Source organism: Myxine glutinosa, chromosome 12, assembly GCF_964187855.1.
Source record: "Myxine glutinosa chromosome 12, kmMyxGlut1.1, whole genome shotgun sequence".
Classification (NCBI taxonomy): Eukaryota; Metazoa; Chordata; class Myxini; order Myxiniformes; family Myxinidae; genus Myxine; species Myxine glutinosa.
In genome coordinates, this window is record NC_136272.1 from 96,374,285 (window position 1) to 96,399,007 (window position 24,723).

Consider the following 24,723-nt stretch of genomic DNA (forward strand, 5'->3'; position numbering starts at 1 on the left):
AAAATGTGCCATTTCATTAAACACCGACAGTGATGTCAAAGATCAAAGCTGTGGTTAGAGCGTGTTTCTCAACCTTATCGTACTCAACCAAATAGTCCTCCCTAAGAATGAGCGAATTTCAAGGAAAACAACCAAAAGGAGGCCTCGAGGGCGTCACTCCGTCGCAATGTTTCCACATCATCAGGACCTGTGAATGTACATCCAGATGGAAAGAACGTTTCTGGTCCATAAATAATCCTGACTGCTTGCCATTTTAAAACACACATTTTGTGAAACGCTTGGATGAGGCCGTTGTTAATAGAACACGACACTGTAAAATTATCAGCACAGCTAACCTGTTTTCAAGTTCAGCTTTATACCTGAAGAGGTGAGTTGATCGTACAAAAACAGGAAAACCCGATATAAACAACAAGCTAAGCCTCACAGGGAAGATGACAACTTTCCACCTCATGGAAGCACAAGAATGTTCCCCGAAGGAGCCAAATGTCAAGGTGCATCAAAATAAATAAATAAATAAATAAGTGTAAAAACCTTAAACTCAAGAACTTCAAACAAAACATTGGGGGCAAAGTAAATCATCGAGGGAAGACACTGCAGGCAAGTTTTGTCGAAGGACATGTGTGGCTGAACTTGAAAGACGGAGAAGTTTCTTGGAAACACCGCATCATATTCAATGAGGTTTAAAAACTCATATAGGGTCTAATGCACCATGCCTCATCTCCCTTAAATTACTGCCACGGACCCTCCGGTGGACAGTGCGCTCGAGCCGGGGCAGGGGGCCGGCTGAAGCCCGAACAGACAGCCAGAAGATAAAAGCTCGAGACAAACGAGGTGCGCAGGAATGCGACAGGCCGAGCAGCAGGCTCAGGCGCCGCCGTTATCAGGAGTGCACGCGAGGCTCGAGGCCGGACCCACAGTGAGGCTCCACCTTTCTCCCGGTCGCTCCTTATCTCCCCGACGAGCCGAGAGGGCCGCAGAGAGAGCCCGAAAGTACAGATTCTCCCAAAAGACTACAACGTGCCGCTGGACCTCAACACACCTCACGGAGGTTGTAGTTTAGAGGCAAGCCAGATAAATAGTCTGCCAGCGTCATCACTTTCTCCAAACTTTTCAGGATCATGAAAGTGCAGGATTTTCACCAAGCAGAAAGCAGGAATAATGAATAAATAAAACCAGGTTTTGCCATATTTGATGCGGAGGCAGTTCCTGTAAGATTCTAGTGAGTAATGAGGGCAAGGACCCAAAGAGGAGCTTCTTTTGATAAAGGACAACACGTAAACAATCAAAACAGGAAAATATGCCTGGCTGCTTTGGACAAGTCCGGATTGGAAGAAATTCAGCTGGGAGAAATTTCATCCTTGACAAGTCTTCCTATTAAAAGAAATAAAATCTCCTGCAAGCCTCAGTGCTGCCCTACAGCCGGTGTTAACCTTCCCACGTGCCCTTTCCCACGCCGCAGCTGCAAGTCTTCAACTGCATCTGTATCTCGAGACATGTTGCACGCTCGTGACGCCGACAGTCTTGCGTTCCTTGCGGACGTTCACACTCTGCGCCACAGCAGTGACAATACCGAGGAGAGACCTATGCCCAGAGGGACTCCACACACGCCAATCACGACCCTAACAGGATGTATTTTCAAGCCCTGCCTTCATTCAGACGAGATAAGTGCAGCGCTAGTTCAGCTAATCTAGAGCACTTATCGTAGTTTCTTGCTTATAGTGCTCACTTTTTTTTTCTATAAATAATGGATGTTTAAAAGTTGTTTTTTTGGGGTTGAGAGTCACGCTGCACAATAGGTACGTACAATCGTATTTTTCATTCTTACCTCGTAAGGAAATTCCTTGATCACCGGCTTGTTTACATAGGGAGTAGTATAAGTTTATGTGTTTGGGAAGGGGGAATGGTGAGTATTACACATACATTCTCGAATAGTTATATACCAATAAAATTGCAATACAACTTAAACTACAAAAAATTTAATACTTCCATAATATAATGGAGAAGACAAATAATTCTCAAAGACAGCTCTCACAGATAAATTATGTATGTTCCCCTAAATCCAAGCAAATCATCCTGTATCTACGTCCCCAAACCACACACCCTCAACCCCTCACCCCCATCCTCACAAACTATAAATATAAATCGCTAATAATATAATAATATAAATCTAATCTATATCATAATATAAATCTATATAATAAATCTAAATAATATAATAATAATATAATACTAAATAATATAAATCGCCGCTCCTATAAGCCATACACACATTAGCGTTAAAAAGGGGGGAAACATGAGATCCGATTATTACTTCCTGCTTCATTGCTGTTAAATATTACACAATTTCAAAGTTTACGTTTATGAACGCACAATTCACTAATTTAACAGAAAAATCCATCACGTGATAAATATAAAGAATGATTAGCATGTGTACTGCACTACTTTATTCAGTTTGATGACAAGCAAATTGGTTTAATGACCGATTTATTGGAACTCTTGTGGCTCCTGTGGTACCATGTTTTCAAAGATTTTTTTTTAAATGAAAACCAACCCCCCAAAAAGGGGAAGTGAGCTTCATGCACGAGTGTGTTCTAGACTCAAGAGAATAATGTGATGAGTGTTCATTCTGAGGTGGGGGGAGGAGTTATCTCCTATCTATTTGAGAGGGGAGCATTTTCAATATGATCTCGGATTCTGCAGATTCATCATTAATTGAACAACAACGGGCAGATACAGCCTATCTGAGCCTTATCAGAAGACTTTCTGGATTCCCACCTATCCCCCCTCACTGCCTGGTTACTTTTAATACCCCAAAAGCAGTAACATCGTTTGTTATGATCTCCATTAGTTTTACAGTTAGCACCATCGTCAGGGGACTTTAAGCACAAAGTTTCCAACTAACAGGGAGAGCTTGGCACTGGAATCCCATAGAGGGAGCCTCACGTGCAGGAAGGCATACATTCAAATCGCACAGACAAACAAATCCAAGAAGCGACAAGTCCACCCTCTCCCCAGCCTGGCACAGCCTTTCGCCAGCAACTGCCGGGCCATTTATCAACCGGATCCTCCTTCCTTTCCTCTCGCCCTGCACTTCTCCCCCTCCGCGTTCCGTTGCACACTCGTAGCGAAGCTGGGGCTTTCAGCCTATCACTAAAGAGCAGCAACAACAGGAAAAAAGAGGAGCACCACAATAGCACTAAACCCATACCAAGAAAAGGGGAGGGAAATATCAGCGGCCAGGATTTTTTACATACCTGCTGCCCAAACTGCCAAGAGGTTCTTTATGTGGCCGCATAAATTCCCTTTTGCCCCATCCAGGCCGTTTTTGACATTCACCTTTGACCCATGTTGCATAAGTTTCCAAATCTACGACTGATTCGTGAAAAAAACGTAAACTCTGACACAGAAACGGCATTCACTGTCCAGGTATTCGAAAAAGCAAATGACCTGGATTACCCCAAAATATTCTTTCTTTTTTTTCTCCACCCAAAAGATGCTTCCTTCCTGCGTACAACTTCAATGGCACTTTGCAGTCTGGAACCCGAGACAGGAAATGTGTGCATGGTGTATCCAGTCATGCAAAAGAGCCTCACTTTGGAAAAAGTTGGAATTTGGAAAATTGAGAAAGTTGGAAATTCACTGCAGAATAAGAATTAAAAGAGGGCAAAAGTTACATAACCATGCTAAACAGCGATGATGCCGTGAGCTCAGTGGCAAAAGGTAAGAGGGCCATTCCAAGTCAATGGATGCGCAATCGGTCCAAAAAATGGACTTGGAAAGAGCCGTTGACAATGATGGGCAGATATCTCAAGTTGGTTTAATGACCGATTTATTGGAACTCTTGTGGCTCCTGGGGTACCATGTTTTCAAAGATTTTTTAAATTTTTATGAAAACCAACCCCCCAAAAAGGGGAAGTGAGCTTTATGCATGAGTGTGTTCTAGACTCAAAAGAATGTGATGAGTGTTCATTCTGAGGTGGGGGAAGGAGTTATCTCCTATCTATTTGAGAGGGGAGCATTTTCAATATGATCTCGGATTCTGCAGATTCATAATTAATTGATCAACAATGGGAAGATACAGCCTATCTGAGCCTTTTTCATATCTGAGATAAAGGTTAGCCTTTGTATGGTACGAGTAAGTCCATTTCTGTCAAAGACTACAGAGAAAGGAGTCATGCTGATTGTTTTACTGTAGACAGAAAGACTGCTTTCTTTAACAAAGCTGATATTGGCAGATACCCATGGAAGATGTGAACAAGGGAAAGTGGATGTCGAAAAGACTGTTTTAGAGAGATGCACTTTATGAACATCGTCACTAAATCAAACCTTGATGAAAAGATGTTACCAAGTTAAACCTCCAAAACGTGTGTGTGTGTGTGTGTGTGTGTGTGTGTGTGTGTGTGTGTGTGTGTGTGTGTGTGTGTGTGTGTGTGTGTGTGTGTGTGTGTGTTAGTTGCATAAGTATTCAAACCCTTCGCCTAATTAACCCTAAATCACTTCATGACCTAATTATTTGTTTGAAAGGTTACAAAATAAGTGTAATAGGTTTCACCTGTATGTAATCAATGGTTTAACTAAAAAATTAAACTCCCCCACTTATCTAAGGAGTTTAAAGGAGCAACTCACTTGGTCAACCAACATGGCAAACGAAGACCAAGGAGCTTACCAAAGAAGTCAGACATAAAGTGGTGGAAAGCATCGTTCAGGAGAGGGTTAGAAGAAGATTTCAAAGTCACTCATTATCCCTTTGATTAGGGTTAAATCCATCAATAAGAAGTGGAAGACTGACCACAAATTTAAATGTTTGGCTCATCTGACCACAAATCTTTCTCCATATGCATGTAGTATCATTAAGATGCTTTTTAGCTCACCTGGAACGAAGTTCAGGGAAGCTTATGCGATGGCGCGTCATCAATCCATCCGTCCATCCATCCATCCGTAAACACTTGCAACTTCTTCTCCGAAGGTTGTGGTCAAGTTTCATCAAAATTATGTGTGTAGTCTCAGAGGAAAAAGCAAATTGGGGGGTCAAACGTGGATCCACTTTGACCCACGGTAGACCCCCTTAAACCCAGACCTCTTTAATGCTGTGAACAATCATACCACCTAGACTCTACCCATATCAGGTCGCTCATCCAAACTCAGCAGACGGGCAAGCAGGAAACTGGTTCGGGATGTCACTGTAAATCCAACAATGACTTTGAACGATCTGCAAGGCTCTAGTTCTGAGATTTGGGTCAGTGCTCATCAATCAACAATATCCTGTTCCCTTCACAAAGCAGGCCTCTATGGACAGATGGCAAGAAAAATGCCATTACTGAAAAGACACATCTAAAAGATCCATGGAATTTGCAAAACATAGGTGCAATACACCTGGGCGCTCACCTGGTAGAATAAAGCAGTACACTACACTGACTAAAGGTATTTTAAACCATATCATGGCATTTTAAACCAATTTAAATGGTTGCTAGAAGACAGGGCAGACCAACTTTGACCCTACCCCCCCCCCCCCACCCCCCCAGTTGATCCCCTTTAGACTTCGACTTTCTTTGTGCCGTGAACAAACATTGGTACATCATGGGTGATGAAGGTTGTGGTCAAGTTTCATCAAAATAATGTGTGTAGTTTCAGAGGAAAAAGCAAATTCCTATCTTGGGGAGGGGGGGGGGGGGTCAAATGTGGATCCATTTTGACCCACGGTAGACCCCTTAAACCCAGACCTCTTTAATGCCGTGAACAAACTTTAGTCACAATATAACAAGTATCATTTGTGCCAAGTTTGGTCACAATCCCATCAGCGGTTTCGGAGAAGAAGTTGCAAGTGTTTACGGACGGACTGACGACGTGCCATCGCATAAGCTTCCCTGAACTTCGTTCCAGGTGAGCTAAAAAGCATATTAATGATACGGCATGCATATGGAGAAAGATTTGTGGTCAGATGAGTTTAAAATTTTAATTTGTGGTCAGTCTTTTGGGACTGCCACTGGTAACATGTAACCCAGTGCTACCGACTGCATGGTCGGGTTGTCGGCGACTAGACAGACACCCCTCACTGGCTTTGCTAGTGGGGAGGTTGACTGTGACACCCTGCCAGGAATAAAAACAATACCTGGCAATGGGCTGATGAGCTCAGGTAGGGAGCCAATGGCCATCCAGTAAGGAGATGGTGTCTCCTAAAAAAACACCCATCCAGTTTGGACCAGTTCAAGTCACACCAAAGACTATACGAAAATGGTACGTGCTGCTTCCTTGCTTGAAAAGGTAGAGCACGGACAATCCCCTTCAGTTGGCATCCATGGGGAGGAGGAAATTCCTCTTGAGGTAATGTCCAGCTGAGTACGGTGAGAAAAGTAGCGCCATTGTTATGATGTCACTGGGTACCGAGAGTATCCTGGAAAGTGATGTTAGTGAAGGCACTTTCCCCAAGCTCAGTGGCCGTTTTAAGTGTTTGTCTCGTCAGTGTTAGTGTGTGTGTGTGTTAGTGTGTGCGTTTGTGTGTGTGTTTGTGGGTGGGTGTCAGCTCTATAATTATGAGCCTTGGCCCATGGGAAAAAAAAAAGATGAGTTAAGTTTGGTGCAAGCCTAACACTGCACATTACCCAATCAACACCATCCCTTCTGAAAAGCATGTATGGTGGTGGCAGCATCATGTTATGGGAATGGTTTTCGTCAGCAGGGACTGGCAAGCTTGTCATGATAGAAGGGACGATGGACGGTGCAAAATACAGGAGAATCCTTGATGAAAACCTGCTCGAGTCAGCCATGAATCTGAAACTGGGTAGGAGATTCACATTTCAGCAGGACAATGATCTGAAGCACAAAGATAAAGCCACACTGGAGTGGCTTAATAAGAAGAGAATAAATGTTCTTGAGTGGCCCAGTCCAAGTCCTGAATTATTGAACCCAATTGAACATTTATGGCGAGACTTGAAGATCGGTCCATCGACAATCCCAATCAAACTCGGCAGAACAATAGCAATCTTCACCTGAAGAATGGGCAATGATTTCACCATCTCACTGTGCAAAGCTGGTAGAGACCAACCCAAAAAGACTCATCGCAGTCATTGCTGCAAAAGGTTCTTCTCCTGTACTGACCTTCAACTTCAAGCAAGTACTGACCTAAGTGGCTGAATACTTTTGCAACCAGTGAATTTTGATTTGTTCATGTTTTTTGTAGGTATTCCTGACATGTAACCTACTTCAACTACAAGTGTTTAGTTTGATCTGTTCAGCTATGAATAAAAGTATTTATATTAAAAAAAAAAAGAATAGAGAAAAGGCATACAGAGGAGCAGAAATAATATTTGAAAACCGTTATGAAATATGACATTCAACATAGGTATTAAAATCCACAAGGATGGCCGCTTTTCGAAGCAAAGGCACTCGAGACTCTCTGACAAAGTTATCAACTCGATGAGAATCTGAACAAAAGGTGGTAGGTACCCAGTATAAGACCACATATAATGATCATCTAGTCTTTGAAGAGCATGACATTTATTCCCTCGAGACACCGCTGGAGCTATACAAGATGCAGCCAAACCAATTCTAATAACTCGCAGCAGCAGAAGGCCTGGGTGCATGCACTGTATGATAGATGTATGCTTGTTTGGTTCAATTGCTCATATAGTTAGCCATTCAATCAAACTTGAAGTTCTCAAAATGTCACTGTCCTGCTGCTCCTATTCAAGGACAGTGGATTCTTTATACTTCTACCATTAGTGGAGAGGTGAATGCTGAGGACTCACTGAGTGTGACATGTAAGCGGGGCGGCAAAGTGCGGAAGAAGGCCATGCGAGCCTCATCAAGGTGTGAGGCGCATGCAGCGAGGACGGCCGCCACCGAGCTCTCATCCAGTTTCTGCTCAGGAGTCCAACCTGTGCAGGGAAATACACATTCGACTTCAAAAATGATTAATCTATTATCCTTTATCCATTAATAATTATTTGTCCTATAAAGGTTTATTCATTAATAATTATTTGTCCTATGAAGGCAATAATGAATGTTTCCTTAGTCATTCCATAATCATGAACGATTAGGATGGTGGGGTGATAGGAAGGGGGAATATGATAACACAGATATTATGCAGTGTAATGTATACTCAAATCACACCAAAACGGGGCGCGCATCACACCAAACTGCTCCAATCACAACCTATTCAAAAGCAATTTATGTTTAAACTGCATATTCATTTCAGTCTTTGATTCACTTTTAAACTTTGCTGTACAGTACTTGGTTTATGATGGCTAGAAGTTTAGCAAAGAGTAGAATCGCACAACTTTCAACAAACCAAAATAGGTAAGATTCAGAGACGATTTTTCCACCAGAACATTTTGGGTCCCTGCATGTTCGGATCCAGTATTGTACTCCGAGCATCAATATGCTGTAAGCTCAATGAGAGATTAATTATTGGCTACAAAAGTGCCATTAAATATGGCACATTCAAGGTCATTTCATTGCATAATATATATAATAATGCAGATGTTTGTGGTGTTGTTGTTGTCATTCCTATGTGGGTTTCAGAAGGTGGATCTATAAGTACCCACCTCCGTTTCGGAGGGGGGTCACGATTCATGGACCAAGCTGTGAAGATTCTTGTTCTCAAAGTTTCATTCCGAGGGTTCTTTTCAACGTTGTGTGTGTGTGTGTGTGTGTGTGTGTGTGTGTGTGTGTGTGTGTGTGTGTTCCAACCAAAGCTGTTACTAGGCTTTGGTTCGACTCCACCCCAATTGTTACCAAAGTTCTACTCCACCCCAATTTTGAAAAACAAGGAATCAGACCTAGTTCTTTCTTGGTTGTTTCAAAATTAGAAACTAGGAATAGTTTTGTTTGGAGAAACCTATTTTTGTTTTAAATCACACTTAAACGCATGTGCGCATGCGCGCACGCACGCACACACACACACACACACACACACACACACACACACACACACACACACACACACACACACACACACACACACACACACACACACACACACACACACACACACACACACACACACACACACACACACACACACACTGTTTAGAAATTATTAACTAGTTATACAGTCGTGGCCAAAAATATTGGCACCTTGCACTTTTTTCAAATAATGCACCATTTCTTCCTGAAAATTGATGAAATTTTAAAATCTTTGGGTACCTCCATATGTATTTATTTGGTTTGCAGTGGAACAAAAAAAAGCTCAAAACAATTACTAAATCTTAGTTTATTCCACACAGAAATCCGAAAATGGCCTGCACAATATTAATTATTGGTACCTTTTGGAAGTTGTTAGAAATAATTATATTTTAAGCAGGTGATTCTCCTTTACTTTGGAATTGAACTCACCTATGGTGAGTGGCATGTGCCTGCAATATAAAAATCACTCATTCAACCAGTTTGAATAGAGAAAAGGAGTCATTCTGCTGTTTTGTGTCACTGTGTGTACCGCAATGAGCATGGAGAAGAGAAAGAAAACCAGAGAATTAATTGTCTGAGGAGGTCAGACACAAGATTGTAGCCAAGCATGGACAATCTCAAGGCTACAAGTCCATCGGCAGACACCTTGATGTTGTTCTTGTGTCCAAAGTATGCAATGTTATCAGGAAGTTTAAGGCCCATGGCACTCTAGCCAATCTCCCTGGACGTGGCCGCAAGAGAAAACGTGATCGAAGATTGCAGCGAAGGATTGTTTGAATGGTGGAGAAAGCGCCTCGATCAACTGCCAAACAGATTCAAGCTGACCTTCAGACACAAGGTACGACAGTTTCAACTCGCACCATCCGTCACCAACTCAATGAAAGGGGGTTCTATGATAGGAGACCCAGGACGACCCCACTGCTGAGAAAGCCCGACTGGAGTTTTCCAAAACACAACTGAACAAGCCAAAATCCCTCTCGGAGAATGTCCTGTGGACAGATGGGACCAAATTATAACTTTTTGGTAAAGCACATCATCTCTATGTTTACAGAAAACAAAATACAGCCTTCAAAGAAAAGAACACCTTCCCTACATTCAAACATGGAGGAGGTTCAGTGATGTTTTGGGGTTGCTGTGCTGCCTCTGGCACTGGGTGCCTTGAATGTGTGCAAGGCATCATGAAATCAGATGACAAAGGCATTTTGGAGCGCAATGTTCAACCCATTGTCAGAATGCTGGGTCTCCGTCGAAGGCCATGGGTCTTGCAGCAGGACAATTTTTTTTTTTTTTTTTTGTATACAGAATCGAGGCTCGTGAAAGAGCTAACATTTATCAAACAAACAAATCAAACAAACAAGCAAACAAATTATATAAAAAGGGGAGCGGTAGACAAGATGGGGAGAGAAGGGGAGGAAGCACACAAACACAACATTTGAGAGCAGGGACATCGGGAGATGTGTGGGAGGCAGAGGGCTTGGGGGGAGGCAGGACAGGTATAAAACGCAAGGACACCAAGGACTTCCAGGAAAGAAGTTGGTATTTCAAAAAAGTGGATTTGGGGTGAAATTAGTGTGGGGTAGAAAAGATCAAGGTTTTGGATTGGGGAAGATAAGAGATGGTGGTGAACAGCTGTTTTAAAGACCCGGAGGGAGGAGTGGGATTGAAAAGAGTGAGGGAGTTTGTTCCAGAGGCAGGAGAAAAGCGGCATGAAGGAGTGAAGGTGAGCAGAGTCTTGATTTTGGCAGTTTAACCATAAGAGGGTTGCAGGCAGATCTTGTGCGACCTGTAGGAATATTTGGGGGACAGAGCACAGACAGGGCTGGGGGCGCTAGGCCGGAGAGGAGTCGGTAGAAGACGGAAAGACCACCAACCTGCCTGTGGTGAGTAAGTGAAAGGCCCTCGGAGATAGTGTCATCGTGGGAGATTCCAATGATTCTGAATGCTTTGGTTTCAACAGCGTGGAGACGAGCTAGGTGTGAAGCAGGAGCACCAGCCCAGAGGGGAGAGCAGTACTCCGTTGAGCTGCGGATGAAAGCCTTGTATGTGGTGAGGAGCTCAGGTGTGCCAAGGAAGGACTTCGCACGACGGAGGATGCCCAGTCGGCGACTGGCTTTGGAGGCCAGCTTGGAAATGTGGTTTTCCCAGGAAAGATCATGGCAGATAGTGAGACCCAAAAGCTTGAGTGACAGAACTTCTTGGAGAGGATTATTCAGAAAGTAGATGGGAGGGTTGTCCAGTCAGTCTTTTCGGAGAGACATCGTAAGAGTGTGAGATTTGTCAGGATTGAAAGACATGCTCCACTTGATTGCCCAGTCTGTGATTTTGTCCAGGTCTGCAGAGAGTGAGGAGGCTACAGACTGCCGATCTGAGTGATGAGGAATGGAGTGGCAGAGAGTGGAGTCATCAGCAAAGAGATAGAGAGGATTTTCAAGAGAGTCAGAGAGATCATTGATGAAGACCAGAAAAAGCTCAGGGCCCAGAACACTGCCTTGGGGAACTCCAGGCTGAACAGGAAGAGGAGATGAGAGAACCCCATTCAGGGCCACACGTTGACTACGACTGCAGTGGAAGTCCACCAGCCATGCGTGGAGATTTCCATGGATACCAAAGGAGGAGAGTTTGGTGAGCAGAGCGGGGTGCCAGACCGTATCGGAGGCACGTGTTATGTAGAGGGAGACAGCTCTAATTTCCTGTTTGGCATTGAGGACCTCCATCCATTGTTGAGACAGCAGAAGCAGCATGTCCAGAGTAGAGTGACCTGGTCTGAAACCAAATTGATGATCAGAGATCAAGCCATTGGAGAAGAGGAAAGATTTCATATCCGAAGCAATGACCCCAAACGCACTTCAAGAAGCACCCAGGAATGGTTCAAGACAAAACGTTGGACTGTTCTGAAGTGGCCAGCAATGAGTCCAGATCTAAACCCCATTGACCACCTATAAGGGGGTTTGAAAACAACAGTTGGGAGAAGGCATCCTTCAAGTCTGGGAGAACTGGAGCAGTTTGCACAAGAAGAGTGGACCAAACTGCCAGTAGAGAGGTGTAGGAAGCTCATTCATGGCTCCAGGAAGTGCTTGACTGCAGTTATTTTGTCCAAAGGCTGTGCTACCAAATATTAAGTCGAGCATGTCAATAATTTTGTCAATGCCATTTCTTTTTATTTTCTGATTTAAAAGGATATATCAAGTTCTGAATCAAAAACAAAGGTTCTGTAATAATAACAGTGAAAGAAAGAATTGTGGAGACCAAATAGTTTTGTCAATTTCAACTTATTTTTAGAGAAAATTGTGAGTTAATTGAAAAAAGTACAAAGGTGCCAATATTTTTGGCCACGACTGTAGTTTTGTCTAGAGAAACTTGTTTTTGTTTGAAATCATGGTTAATCACACACTCTCTCACACACACACACACACACACACACACACACACACACACACACACACACACACACACACACACACACACACACACACACACACACACACACAACACACACACACACGCTCGAACGAATGCACCTTCCTATTAAGAAAACATTGTAAAATTTCAAGATTTTGTCCAAAACTGACGACTTTTAACAACAATGAGTGAACAGTAGAGTGTTCTCGAACTCCCAGTTTCCAAACCCAAATGCATATCATGAGAGCTTTAATAGCCAAGTCGAGCTGCTCAAGGTGGTTTGAAAACAAGCAATTTGGAAGTAAAATTTTACTTGGCCTCAATGACTATTTGGCCAAAATTATGGCCAGCATTGGAAATTAACATTTGACTGCTTGAAAGAAAAGAAACACAGCACATTGTAAATAAGCAAACGCCAACCGATAAATTACATGTAAAATTAAAACGGCACTTAGTAGAGCGGATACCTCCGCAAACAGTTTATGTTTTGCATCCAACCGATGGGCCGGATCTGCATCCAGACCATTCGTTTTTGTCACACCAAAATCGAATTGGCTTGTTCTCATCACCTACCCAACTCATCCATCAAGTTTTGGCATAATCCAGGCACAACTTTTTGAAATATCATGCTATATATCATTTTGGCCCTCTCTCTCAATGCTGAAGAATCACTTTTAAAATTCTTGATCTTCACCAAGATCTTCCGGATCCGAATCCGGATCTTCACCAAAATCTAATTAATTAGTCCTTGTCAGACACCGAACTTGTCCACTAAATTTCGTCTGAATCCATCCATAACTTTTGAGCTATCCCGCTCACAGACAAACAGACAGACAGACAGACAGGGGTGAAAACATAACCTCTCTCTGCCTTCGGTGGTGGAGGCAATCAAATTTGATGTTTATGGTAGAAAACAGTTTCAATTTTGTTGATAATATGGATTTGCTTTCACCCTGATGAGTTTGATTGCACAATTAAAGTTTTGTTTTTGCTTTTAAACACAAGTGGAGGAGCAACTTGATGGAATATTTTGGTCCGAAAAGACCAATCCCCTTGACATCAAAGGACAGCTCACCATGCCGAGCGAGAGCTTGACACAACGTTTCGTTTTCTGCATCATAAGTACTCAAGAGCGATCGGATGGCAGCTCCTGCTCCGGGTCCCCGGCCTGCTGCTGTTGCACGCACCGAGGAGCAGTATATGAAGAGCGAGAGGAGGCAGTCGAGCCAGCTCGGCATGCGTCCGCTTTGCCACTGCAGCATCGGCATGCTTGCAGGTACAGCAAACAAAAGGTCATTGGATTTGGCCGTATCTTTACTTTCGGCAGTAGAACCAGCAGAGTTGTTGGTGACCGAAGAAGTTGAGCTTTTTCGTGAGATGCCCGCCGTTTTTGAATTGGTGGCAGCGGCAGAGGTTTTAGTGTGACAAAGCTTTTTCTTTGATTTATGGGAAGGCTTGCACACGCGGATGAAGCAACGAGACAAACACTTGCGACGAGGCATGCTGCAGGAGATGGTGGTTATATTTTGCACGACTCCTGGACAACTTCACTTGCAAACAGATACTTCTCCCAGGGCAGGCATTGCAATGAAAAAATGCACTGCAGGAAAACAACAGATGCACAACATGGATATGGAGCAGCCAAAGCACCAACATGAATGCAGTGAAGAAAACAAAGGTTCAATACATGCAAAAATAATAATTAATAAACTGGACAAAAATAACATATTTCATGTCTTACACAAATACATTCTTGGTGTTATTATCCCTTCTTCTAATCCCAAAATTCCACAGCCACACAGTGTGGTGGCAGCTACTTTTTGGAACGGAGCTGGTCAAATCCAATTATACATAAAGAAAAGCAGCGACCACACCATAGAGAATGGCACGGAAAGGTGGAGGTCAAAAGTTGTAAGGTCAAGCTGATCTCTGCATCGTCTGCTGCAGCGTCAACCGTCGGTGGCCGCTTGTCGGCAATTGTTCCAGCAAATGGCAATGTTGTCATTATGCAAATTGTCGATGCATTTAACAATCCCTCATCTGTTTCAATGTATTTGTACAATTAAGCCTTCAGCTAAAAGGTTTGATGGGCAAGCCAGGCATGGCACTTAAATCTAACAGCACCCAATACCATTGTGGAAGTTTGTGCTTACCATTGCAAGGATTCAGAAAAATGATCCATTGCACAAGTTGAGTACAGGAGTGCGTGCAACCTCCAATGTTACAATATTCTCGACCTCAACGCAAAATAACCAAGGTAAAGACAAAGAGGCACACGCGGGAAAATTTAATCATGATCCATCACTGCTGTGAGAATACATACCACAGGGTAAACTAAATCACTGTGGCTCTACAGAAAGACGAGTTATACCCCAAAACTACCTATTGGAGAAGCCTCAAAATGCAGCTCCTCAAAACAACAAATGCTCACCCCTTTGGCTAAGCTTACATACCTGAGGGTGTTCATGCAAACATATCAACTGCAGGAGGTCAAGGTGATATGGTCTCAGATGGCAACTTTTGCTGCAAGGTAGATACCACTTTTGACTGTGGGTAGGGATAACATGAGATGGTGGTGCACCAACTGCTTGAAGCCCTGAGGGAAGAGTGGGATTGAACAGACTCATGAAAGTGGTTCCACAAACGAGGAGAAAATAAGAATAAAAGAACCGAGGCATGCGGTAAGCCAGGATTTGGGGAGTTAACCAGGAGGAAACTGGAAGAACATGTGTGTCCTGGAGGAGCTGGGGAGGGTTTGAGGGCTGAGAGAGCAGATGGAGCGAGGCCAAAGGAGAGGTGGTACAAAAAAAAAAGAAACAAAAAAAAAAAGAAAGGAGTCCACCGATCTGTCTGCAATATGAGAGCAGTAGGCCTACTTTAAATATATTAAACATAGAGCAAGATGTGGCAAGATGCCACCGCATCATATAAAATCGCACCATCCACACCATACTAGTTAATACAGTAAAACGCCACTCAGTCACATTTGGTTGAATGATTGAATCATCTCAATAGAAGGTGAAAAAGTTCGGCCATTTTTCCGCTCGATTGCACAAAATCATTTTCTACTGTGTGCGTGATTTTTACCCTCGCCAGAGGAGAGAGTATTGCATTTGGGTCTCTTTGGTTGTCTGTCTGTTTGTCCGCATAGAATGAGTATGCTTTTCTCTGCAACCGTTGGTCCGATTGACACGAAATTTTCACCGTAGGAGCGCATCCCCCTGTATAATTTTTAATTATGACGTCATAGATCAGGTGGTATGGGCGCCATCTTGGAAAAAAAACTGCATCTCCATATCTCTGAAACCACTGCATGACAAAAATTGAAACATCTCATTGTCAAGTACTCCCTATGAGGACCAACATATATTCATGATGATGTTATCGGTGCCTTCATTACGACGTCATAATTGGACAAGTAGAACGCTTAATCCGATCAGTTTGAAATTTCTTCGGCGTGATCTCCACAAACATTGTATGTGAGAATTAAATTGATGACGTCATTGTTCACATGGTTTGGCAGCCATATTGGATTGAACATATATCAATGTCATCAATAAACCACCCAAACACAGCAGCTAATAAACACCACACAAAATACACCACACAAATTCCTTTCTGGTGAGGGTCTGCAATCTCTGATTGCTCTTATTGTTGTTGTTTTTTTTAAATACTGTACTCGTGTACGTTCAGAGTCCCCTTCCCCCAAAAAAACATGTGACTTGTTGTGTATCCTCTTCCACTTTTCATCCTAGTTCGTCATTTTGTACAGTGTGGAGTGCAGTATTTATCATACAATATTCGACGAATCACGAACCAAAGTAAAGCATCCATTAGGTGGGAACCCGAGCTACAATAGAGTTTAAAATGGAGTGTTCCATTTTTATCGCAGTTACGTTGACAACTTACCAGGAGTGTGCTAGTCAATAGAACCCTCTTCTTCTTCCATCGAATGAAAACTGTACCTCGTTTTGTCTCGTCCAATAAAGTGTTTGCAAACTTTAAGCCAGTCTAGATGAAGCCAGGTTCAACACGCATGTTAAACCTGGTTTCTTCTAGACCGTGTTAAAGTTTTCAACCCGGTTTAATGTTATCACTATACAGCCACAAACACACACACCGTGTTGAGAACCAACCCACTTGTAACACACTTCCGAGTGCCATGCCCATGGTATATTTCTTCTGTGCTTGCAAAATGCGTTAATTACATCTGCCACCGAAGGTGTGTCTGTCTGTGAGCGGAATATCTCAAAAAGTTATGGACGGATTCGGACGAAACGTGGTGGACAGTTAGGGCGTTGACAAGGACAAATTGATTAGATTTTATTGAATATCTGGATTTGGATACAATATATATTTTATTTTTAAGTGATTCTTCACCACTGAGAGATCCGGCCAAAAATGATATATTCCGCGATATTTAAAAAAGGTTGTGGACGAGTTATGGCAAAACTTGGTGGATGCATTGGTTAGATGAGAAAAACAAGCCGATTAGATTTTGGTTTAGGTCTGGATCAGTGAGATCCAAAATGTAAACTGTTCAGCCTGGTGAAGGAATGATCTCTACCGAGTGCCCGAGTTAACGAGATGTTTCTCTACCACGATGCCACTAACATGCATGTGCAGCCTCCAAATAAGAATATCTTGGCACAGTGTCATGTGCAATGTTATCTTCAAAACGGAGGTGGGTATTTTGAGCCCTGGTAGGACTCCGTTCCAAACATCGATAAATAATAACCAACGACAGATGACAGCTGATGACGTGTGTGCGCGTGCGCACGCACACCCGTACACACACACACACACACACACACACACACACACACACACACACACACACACACACACACACACACACACACACACACACACACACACACACACACATACACACACACTTCCATTAAAGAAAAAGCTTCAACAGATGACTAAGAATTCATAGCAAACCCTCAATAGTGCAAGGTTTAGAAGACAGATTATTCAGACACTATAAGCACAGGAGACACAAACAGAAGCTTCATAAAGAGCCAAAACTTCTTTAAAAAAAAAAAAAAAAAAAGACAGATGCTACCCTGACAATGGAGTTGTGTGGAACAGACATTCTTGCCTCGAGCAGAGAAAACAATCTGCGAGTGGATAATGTGACGAGACTACATTAATTTTACAAAATTGGGAATCTCATCGGCATTGCTGGCTTCCCCGTTGAAAACTACGAGCGAAGACGCCATTTATGGTTAGCCACTCATGGCCAACAGAAAATTGAGCTATCCCCGGGAGCACAAGCGGAGCTGCATGAAGTTTTCCCCTGGTTGGCCGAGTAAGAATATGCTCTTCAACTTCACATTTTTCAATTTTGGGGTGCCCATCGTAAAACATGCACATTTCTGGAGCATCTTTCCTGTCCTTTAGAAGCCTTACGAACCAGATGGGATGGCTAATAGTTATGTGCCCCTTTTTCATCGTAGTAAAAGTTCAGCAATTTTGCAACATGGTTCAGATGTTTCGTTCAGCAGCAACATCGTGCTATGGGTATGTGGCGTATTCGAATCTTGTTCATTAGGTATACATTTTGCAATGCCCTGCCTATGAAGCATCAAGGCCACAGTATATGGGCAAGATCTCCGTTCATTGGGAATCAAACCCAGACTGGACAACTCATAAGGTGAGTAATCGTCTCTGAGCAATCTTATCAGCCGACAGAGCAAAACATTCGACCATATTTCCAAGCAAAACGCTCGTTTCTTTCTTAATATTTGTGCAGTCTGCAATTACTGAAATAAAAACGTCATCAACATCGCATTGCGTGCAATGCTGCCATGTTTATGGGATTTTACCTCAGGCTGCAAGGCTGTAACTCATAACGATGAATAATGCAAAAATGTGTCTCGCCAATTGCTCACACTAACTTGTTTGGTGTGATCCAGCCATGCCTTAAAAAAAACCCAATGCGTTACCTTATTATTCTTCATGTAAAGTCATCCTCGAATGTGGATTTACGAGCTGAGGCTTATGGCAGGACCGAAAAGATAAAGAGAGGCAGCTGGTCAAAATACCGTACCTCTGGCTATAGCCAAACCGCAAAACCGCCGTCGTGGAAAAATATCGACATCTAAGGACGAGTTCTCTCCCGTTTTCTGAAGAGCATGATGGAAGAGGTCGACATATTGTGGGTGTTGATAAAGAGGAATGAGGTTTGAGAAAATGTTTTCTCCTAATGCGATGATGAAACATGAAACTGGAATATGAAGTCCAACTGCAAAGTTTTGGAGAACGTCATTGCAATTAATGTACATTTGTACAATGATGTCTGCTACTGTCCTTGTCCTACATCGAATACAAGTCTACCATGTAGTACAAGCTCCTCCATGAACCTTAGTCACCGCCTACATTTTTTTTTCCCCCAAGTGGAAAGGTTGGAAGAAAAATGTAGAAAAAAGCCAGTAGGTAATTTATGATGCACTGCTTTTAAAATATGTGGGTGACCAGATGGCTTATAAACCCATTGGTCTGAGATATTTAATAGGGGTAGAGGGTTGAGGGGGCATGTGGGTGAGGAGAGGGTGGGGGGGATTGGTAAAGAGCAGTGAAAAAGGCACAGGTCCAATTCCAATGTCTGCTTAAACAATTAAAAGCTTAGACGTGCATAAGGAAGACTCTTTAGAAAGGTTGTCATCTTCCACTATAATAAACATAGGGGCAATACCTCTGGTGCTCACCTGGTAGAATAAACAGTATACTACACTGACTAAAGGTATTTTAAACCAATTTGAATTGTTTCTAGAAGAAAGGGCAGCATAGAGAGTCATACTAACATAATTATAATATTTTAAACAAACAAACAAAAGAATACCTATTTTGGGGGGCAACCCCTACCCTCCCCCAATACCCTCCCATCCTGTATACCTCCTCAGACCCCAATTTTTCCAACGCCTTGAACAAACATTGGTACATCACGGGTGAAGAAGGTTGTGGTGAAGTTTCATTGAAATAGTTTATGCAGTTTCAGAGAAAAGAGCAAATACCTATTTTGGGGGACAACCCCCCCCCCCCCCCCGCCCCCTTAGACCCCCCACAACCCGAATTTTCTTCTAATGCTGTGAACAAACTTTGGTACAACACGGGTGATTAAGGTTGTGGCCAAGTTTCATCAGAATTGCGTGTGTATATTCTGGAAAAAGAAGCAAATACCTATTTTGGGGGAGAACCCCCCCCCCCCCCCCCCGCATAAACCTCCTCAGGGCCCGAATTTTTTTAATGCCGCGAACAAACTTTGGTACATCACGGGTGCTGAAAGTTGTGGTCAAGTTTCATTGAAATCGTATGTGTAGTTTCAGAGAAGAAAGCAAATTCCTATTTTGTGGGGTTAAACATGGACCCACTTTGACCCCCCCATTGACCATTTTAAACTTCAATTTTCTTCGTGCTGTGAACAAACTTTGGTACATCATGGGTGATGATGGTTGTGGTCAAGTTTCATCGAAATTGTGTTTGTAGTCTCAAAGAAAAAAGCAAATTCCTACTTTGGGGGGTCAAACCTGGATGCACTTTGACCCCTCCCTAGTAGACCCCCTTAACCCCGATTTTTTTAAACGCCGTGAACAAACTTTAGTCACAACACAACAAATATAATTTGTGCCAAATTTGGTCGCAATCCCATCAGCGGTTTCTGAGAAAAAGTTTCAAGTGTTTACGGACGGACGGACAGACAGACGACGTGCCTTCGCATAAGCTCCCCTGAACTTCATTACAGGTGAGCGAACTAGGGAGTTCATAGAACAAGTTACCCCGCACAGTGTTAAGTGTATACTTCAATTCAAAAAAAATAATGATTTTAAAGATCGTTTAAAAAAAATCGTTTAGCGCTATTGAAACAGTCTTGTACATCGCCGCTATACACCATCTCGCTTAACATGTCCAAGTACTGCTACGGAAGGATTTTGGAAGTGCAAAGAAGGTCATTTGAATTCTATAGCATTCAAGTTTATAATTAATTTTAAATAAAATAAAGATTTCAAAAGTCATACAAATAAATAAATTCCGGAATTTACTGCCGTTGACACAGTGTTGATTGCACCACCCGATCGAACACATTACACGAGTTATTCGTGCTTATTGTTTGTGTCCTTTAGGACATCCTTCAACACAGCAAGTATCCTGTTTGGAATGATTTTCAATTTTGTTTGACTGCCAGAGAGACAGAGTAATAAATAAATAAATAAATCGCACCCGTTTCTGAAGTAGTTCATTTTGGCATCTATATATATATAAAACACAGTTTGTGTGTGTGTGTGTGTGTGTGTAATGTTACCGATAGACTCCTAAACGGAGAGGCTCACGTGCTTGATATTTGGCATAGACATGGCCATTGAGCCTGGGAAGAACATGGCCGACCTAAAAAAAAAATATTTCATAATATTTTTTTACCAATATTCATATTATTTTTACCTCAGCGCATTTCAGCGAGGAATGTTATGCACGGATTCTGAGGCGGTGGCAGAGCAGCACGCTGATTCGCTCAGAGCGATCACGTGATGTTCCTTGCCGCCATAAACTTACAGTTATGCGTTCGCACGTAATTCAGAGCGAAAAGCGATTGCATTTTTTCACATTTCAGCGAGGAACATTGCCATTCACACCACATAGGTTTTTTTTTCTTTCATCTTTAGATCCATATTTTTTTTCAGCGAGGAATATTATACACGGAATCTGAGGCGGTGGCAGAGCAGCGCGCTGATTCACTCAGAGCGATCACGTGATGTTCCTTGTCGCCATAAACTCACAGCAAGTAGCATAGATTTTAGCATGATTAGCATTTAGCATGATTTAGCATGATTTAGCATAGATAGTAGCATGTTTCACATAGATTTTTTTTCAGCGAGGAGTATTATACACGGAATCTGAGCCGGTGGCAGAGCAGCGCGCTGATTCGCTCAGAGCGATCACGTGATGTTCCATCCCCGCCGCCAGACCATTGAACATAAAACACAGTTTGTGTGTGTGTGTGTAATGTAATGTTACCTCCCCGCCCCCCCTCCCCCTTCCATCCTCCCCTTCCCCCCCTTCCCCTCCCCCCTCCCCCTCTCCACCCCCCTCTCCCCCCCTCCGTCCTCCCTTCCCCCCTCCATCCTCCCCTTCCCCCCCCCTTCCCCACCCCTCGGCCCTCCCTTCCACCATCTTCCCCTTCCCCCCCTTCCCCTTCCCCCTCCACCCTCCCTTCCCCCTACACCCTACCCCCTCCCCTTTCCCCCTACACCCTACCCCCTCCCCTTTCCCCCTCGCCCTTTCCCCACCCTCCTCCCCCCTCACTCCCTCCCCTCCTCTCCCCTCCTCCTCTTCTCCCCTCCCCCCTCTCCTCCCCTCCCCCCCATTCCCCTCCCCTACCCCTCCCCCCTCTTCTCCCCTCCCCCCCTCTCCTCCCCTCCCCCCCCGTTCCCTTCCCCTCCCCTTCCCTCTTCCCCTCCCCTTCCCCCTCCCCCGCCCGGCAATGCCGGGTACTTCTGCTAGTTTTTAATATGAAATAGGCAAACCTGAGAAACAAACGAATCCCTTTAGAATTACCCTTTATAACTACCATTGAGAACCCTTTAGAATTACCCGTTAGAATTACCCTTTATAACTACCATTTAGAACCCTTTAGAATTACCCTTTAGAATTACCCTTGAGAATTACCCTTTAGAATTACCCTTTATAACTACCATTTAGAACCCTTTAGAATTACCCTTTAGAATTACCCTTTAAACTACCCTTTAGAATTACCCTTTGGAGAATTACCCTTTGGAGAATTACCCTTTGGAGAATTACCCTTTAGAGAATTACCCTTTGGAGAATTACCCTTTAAAGAATTACCCTTTGGAATTACCCTTTGGAGAATTACCCTTTAGAGAATTAACCTTTAGAGAATTACCCTTTACAGAATTACCCTTTAGAGAATTACCCTTTAGAGAATTACCCTTTAGAGAATTACCCTTTAGAGAATTACCCTTTGGAATTACCCTTTAGAGAATTAACCTTTAGAGAATTACCCTTTACAGAATTACCCTTTAGAGAATTACCCTTTAAAGAATTACCCTTTGGAATTACCCTTTGGAGAATTACCCTTTAGAGAATTAACCTTTAGAGAATTACCCTTTACAGAATTACCCTTTAGAGAATTACCCTTTAGAGAATTACCCTTTGGAGAATTACCCTTTAGAGAATTACCCTTTAGAGAATTACCCTTTGGAGAATTACCCTTTAGAATTACCCTTTAGAATCACCCTTTAGAATCACCCTTTAGAATTACCCTTTAGAGAATTACCCTTTAGAGAATTACCCTTTAGAGAATTACCCTTTAGAGAATTACCCTTTGGAGAATTACCCTTTAGAATGAACCTTTAGAATTACCCTTTAGAATTACCCCTTTAGAATTACCCTTTAGAATTACCCTTTAGAATTACCCTTTAGAATTACCCTTTAGAATTACCCTTTAGAATTACCCTTTAGAATTACCCTTTAGAATTACCCTTTAGAATTCCCCTATAGAATTACCCTTTGGAGAATTACCCTTTGGAGAATAACCCTTTGGAGAATTACCCTTTAGAGAATTACCCTTTAAAGAATTACCCTTTAAAGAATTACCCTTTAGAGAATTACCCTTTAGAATCACCCTTTAGAATCACCCTTTAGAATCACCCTTTAGAATTACCCTTTAGAATTACCCTTTGGAGAATTACCCTTTGGAGAATTACCCTTTGGAGAATTACCCTTTGGAGAATTACCCTTTGGAGAATTACCCTTTGGAGAATTACCCTTTGGAGAATTACCCTTTAGAGAATTACCCTTTGGAGAATTACCCTTTGGAGAATTACCCTTTAAAGAATTACCCTTTAGAGAATTACCCTTTAGAGAATTACCCTTTGGAGAATTACCCTTTGGAGAATTACCCTTTGGAGAATTACCCTTTGGAGAATTACCCTTCAGAATTACCCTTTAAAGAATTACCCTTCAGAATTACCCTTCAGAATCACCCTTCAGAATTACCCTTTGGAGAATTACCCTTTGGAGAATTACCCTTTGACGAATTACCCTTTGGAGAATTACCCTTTGGAGAATTACCCTGTGGAGAATTACCCTTTGGAGAATTGCCCTTTGGAGAATTACCCTTTAAAGAATTACCCTTTAAAGAATTACCCTTTAAAGAATTACCCTTTAGACTTTAGAGAATTACCCTTTAGAGAATTACCCTTTAGAGAATTACCCTTTAGAGAATTACCCTTTGGAGAATTACCCTTTGGAGAATTACCCTTTAGAGAATTACCCTTTGGAGAATTACCCTTTGGAGAATTACACTTTGGAGAATTACACTTTGGAGAATTACCCTTTAGAGAATTGCCCTTTGGAATTACACTTTGGAATTACCCTTTAGAATTACCCTTTGGAGAATTACCCTTTTGAGAATTACCCTTTTGAGAATTACCCTTTGTAGAATTACCCTTTCGAGAATTACCCTTTTGAGAATTACCCTTTTGAGAATTACCCTTTAGAGAATTACCCTTTAGAGAATTACCCTTTAGAGAATTACCCTTTAGAGATTTACCCTTTAGAGATTTACCCTGTAGAATTACCCTTTAGAGAATTACCCTTTAGAGAATTACCCTTTAGAGAATTACCCTTTAGAGAATTACCCTTTAGAGAATTACCCTTTGGAATTACCCTTTGGAATTACCCTTTAGAATTACCCTTTGGAGAATTACCCTTTAGAGAATTACCCTTTAGAGAATTACCCTTTGGAGAATTACCCTTTAGAGAATTACCCTTTGGAGAATTACCCTTTGGAGAATTACCCTTTGTAGAATTACACTTTGGAGAATTACCCTTTAGAATCACCCTTTAGAGAATTACCCTTTAGAGAATTACCCTTTAGAGAATTACCCTTTAGAGATTTACCCTTTAGAGAATTACCCTTTAGAATTACCCTTTAGAGAATTACCCTTTGGAGAATTAACCTTTAAAGAATTACCCTTTAGAATAACCCTTTAGAGAATTACCCTTCAGAGAATTACCCTTTAGAGAATTACCCTTTAGAATTACCCTTTAGAATTACCCTTTAAAGAATTACCCTTTAGAGAATTACCCTTTAGAATTACCCTTTAGAATTACCCTTTAGAATTAACCTTTGGAGAATTACCCTTTGGAGAATTACCCTTTGGAGAATTACCCTTTGGAGAATTAACCGTTGGAGAATTACCCTTTGGAGAATTACCCTTTAGAGAATTACCCTTTGGAGAATTACCCTTTGGAGAATTACCCTTTGGAGAATTACCCTTTGGAGAATTACCCTTCAGAATTACCCTTCAGAATTACCCTTTAGAATTAACCTTTAGAATTACCCTTCAGAATTACCCATTAGAATTATCCTTTAGAATTACCCTTTGAAGAATT

General features: G+C 42.4%; 1 protein-coding gene across 3 annotated transcripts in view; it reads right to left on the reverse strand.

Annotated features, from left to right (window-relative positions):
• Window positions 1-24,723, reverse strand: part of LOC137437647 (SUMO-specific isopeptidase USPL1) — an 83,215-nt gene that overhangs the window by 48,225 nt on the left and 10,267 nt on the right. For all 3 annotated transcript variants that reach the window (XM_068132124.2, XM_068132126.2, XM_068132125.2), the window contains 3 exons: window positions 14,757-14,899; window positions 13,379-13,903; window positions 7,746-7,874 (listed from right to left, as the gene is read on the reverse strand). In XM_068132124.2, coding sequence (XP_067988225.2) covers window positions 7,746-7,874; window positions 13,379-13,805 — 556 coding nt within the window. In that variant the 5' untranslated portion in view covers window positions 13,806-13,903; window positions 14,757-14,899. The remainder of the gene's footprint in view (window positions 1-7,745; window positions 7,875-13,378; window positions 13,904-14,756; window positions 14,900-24,723) is intronic.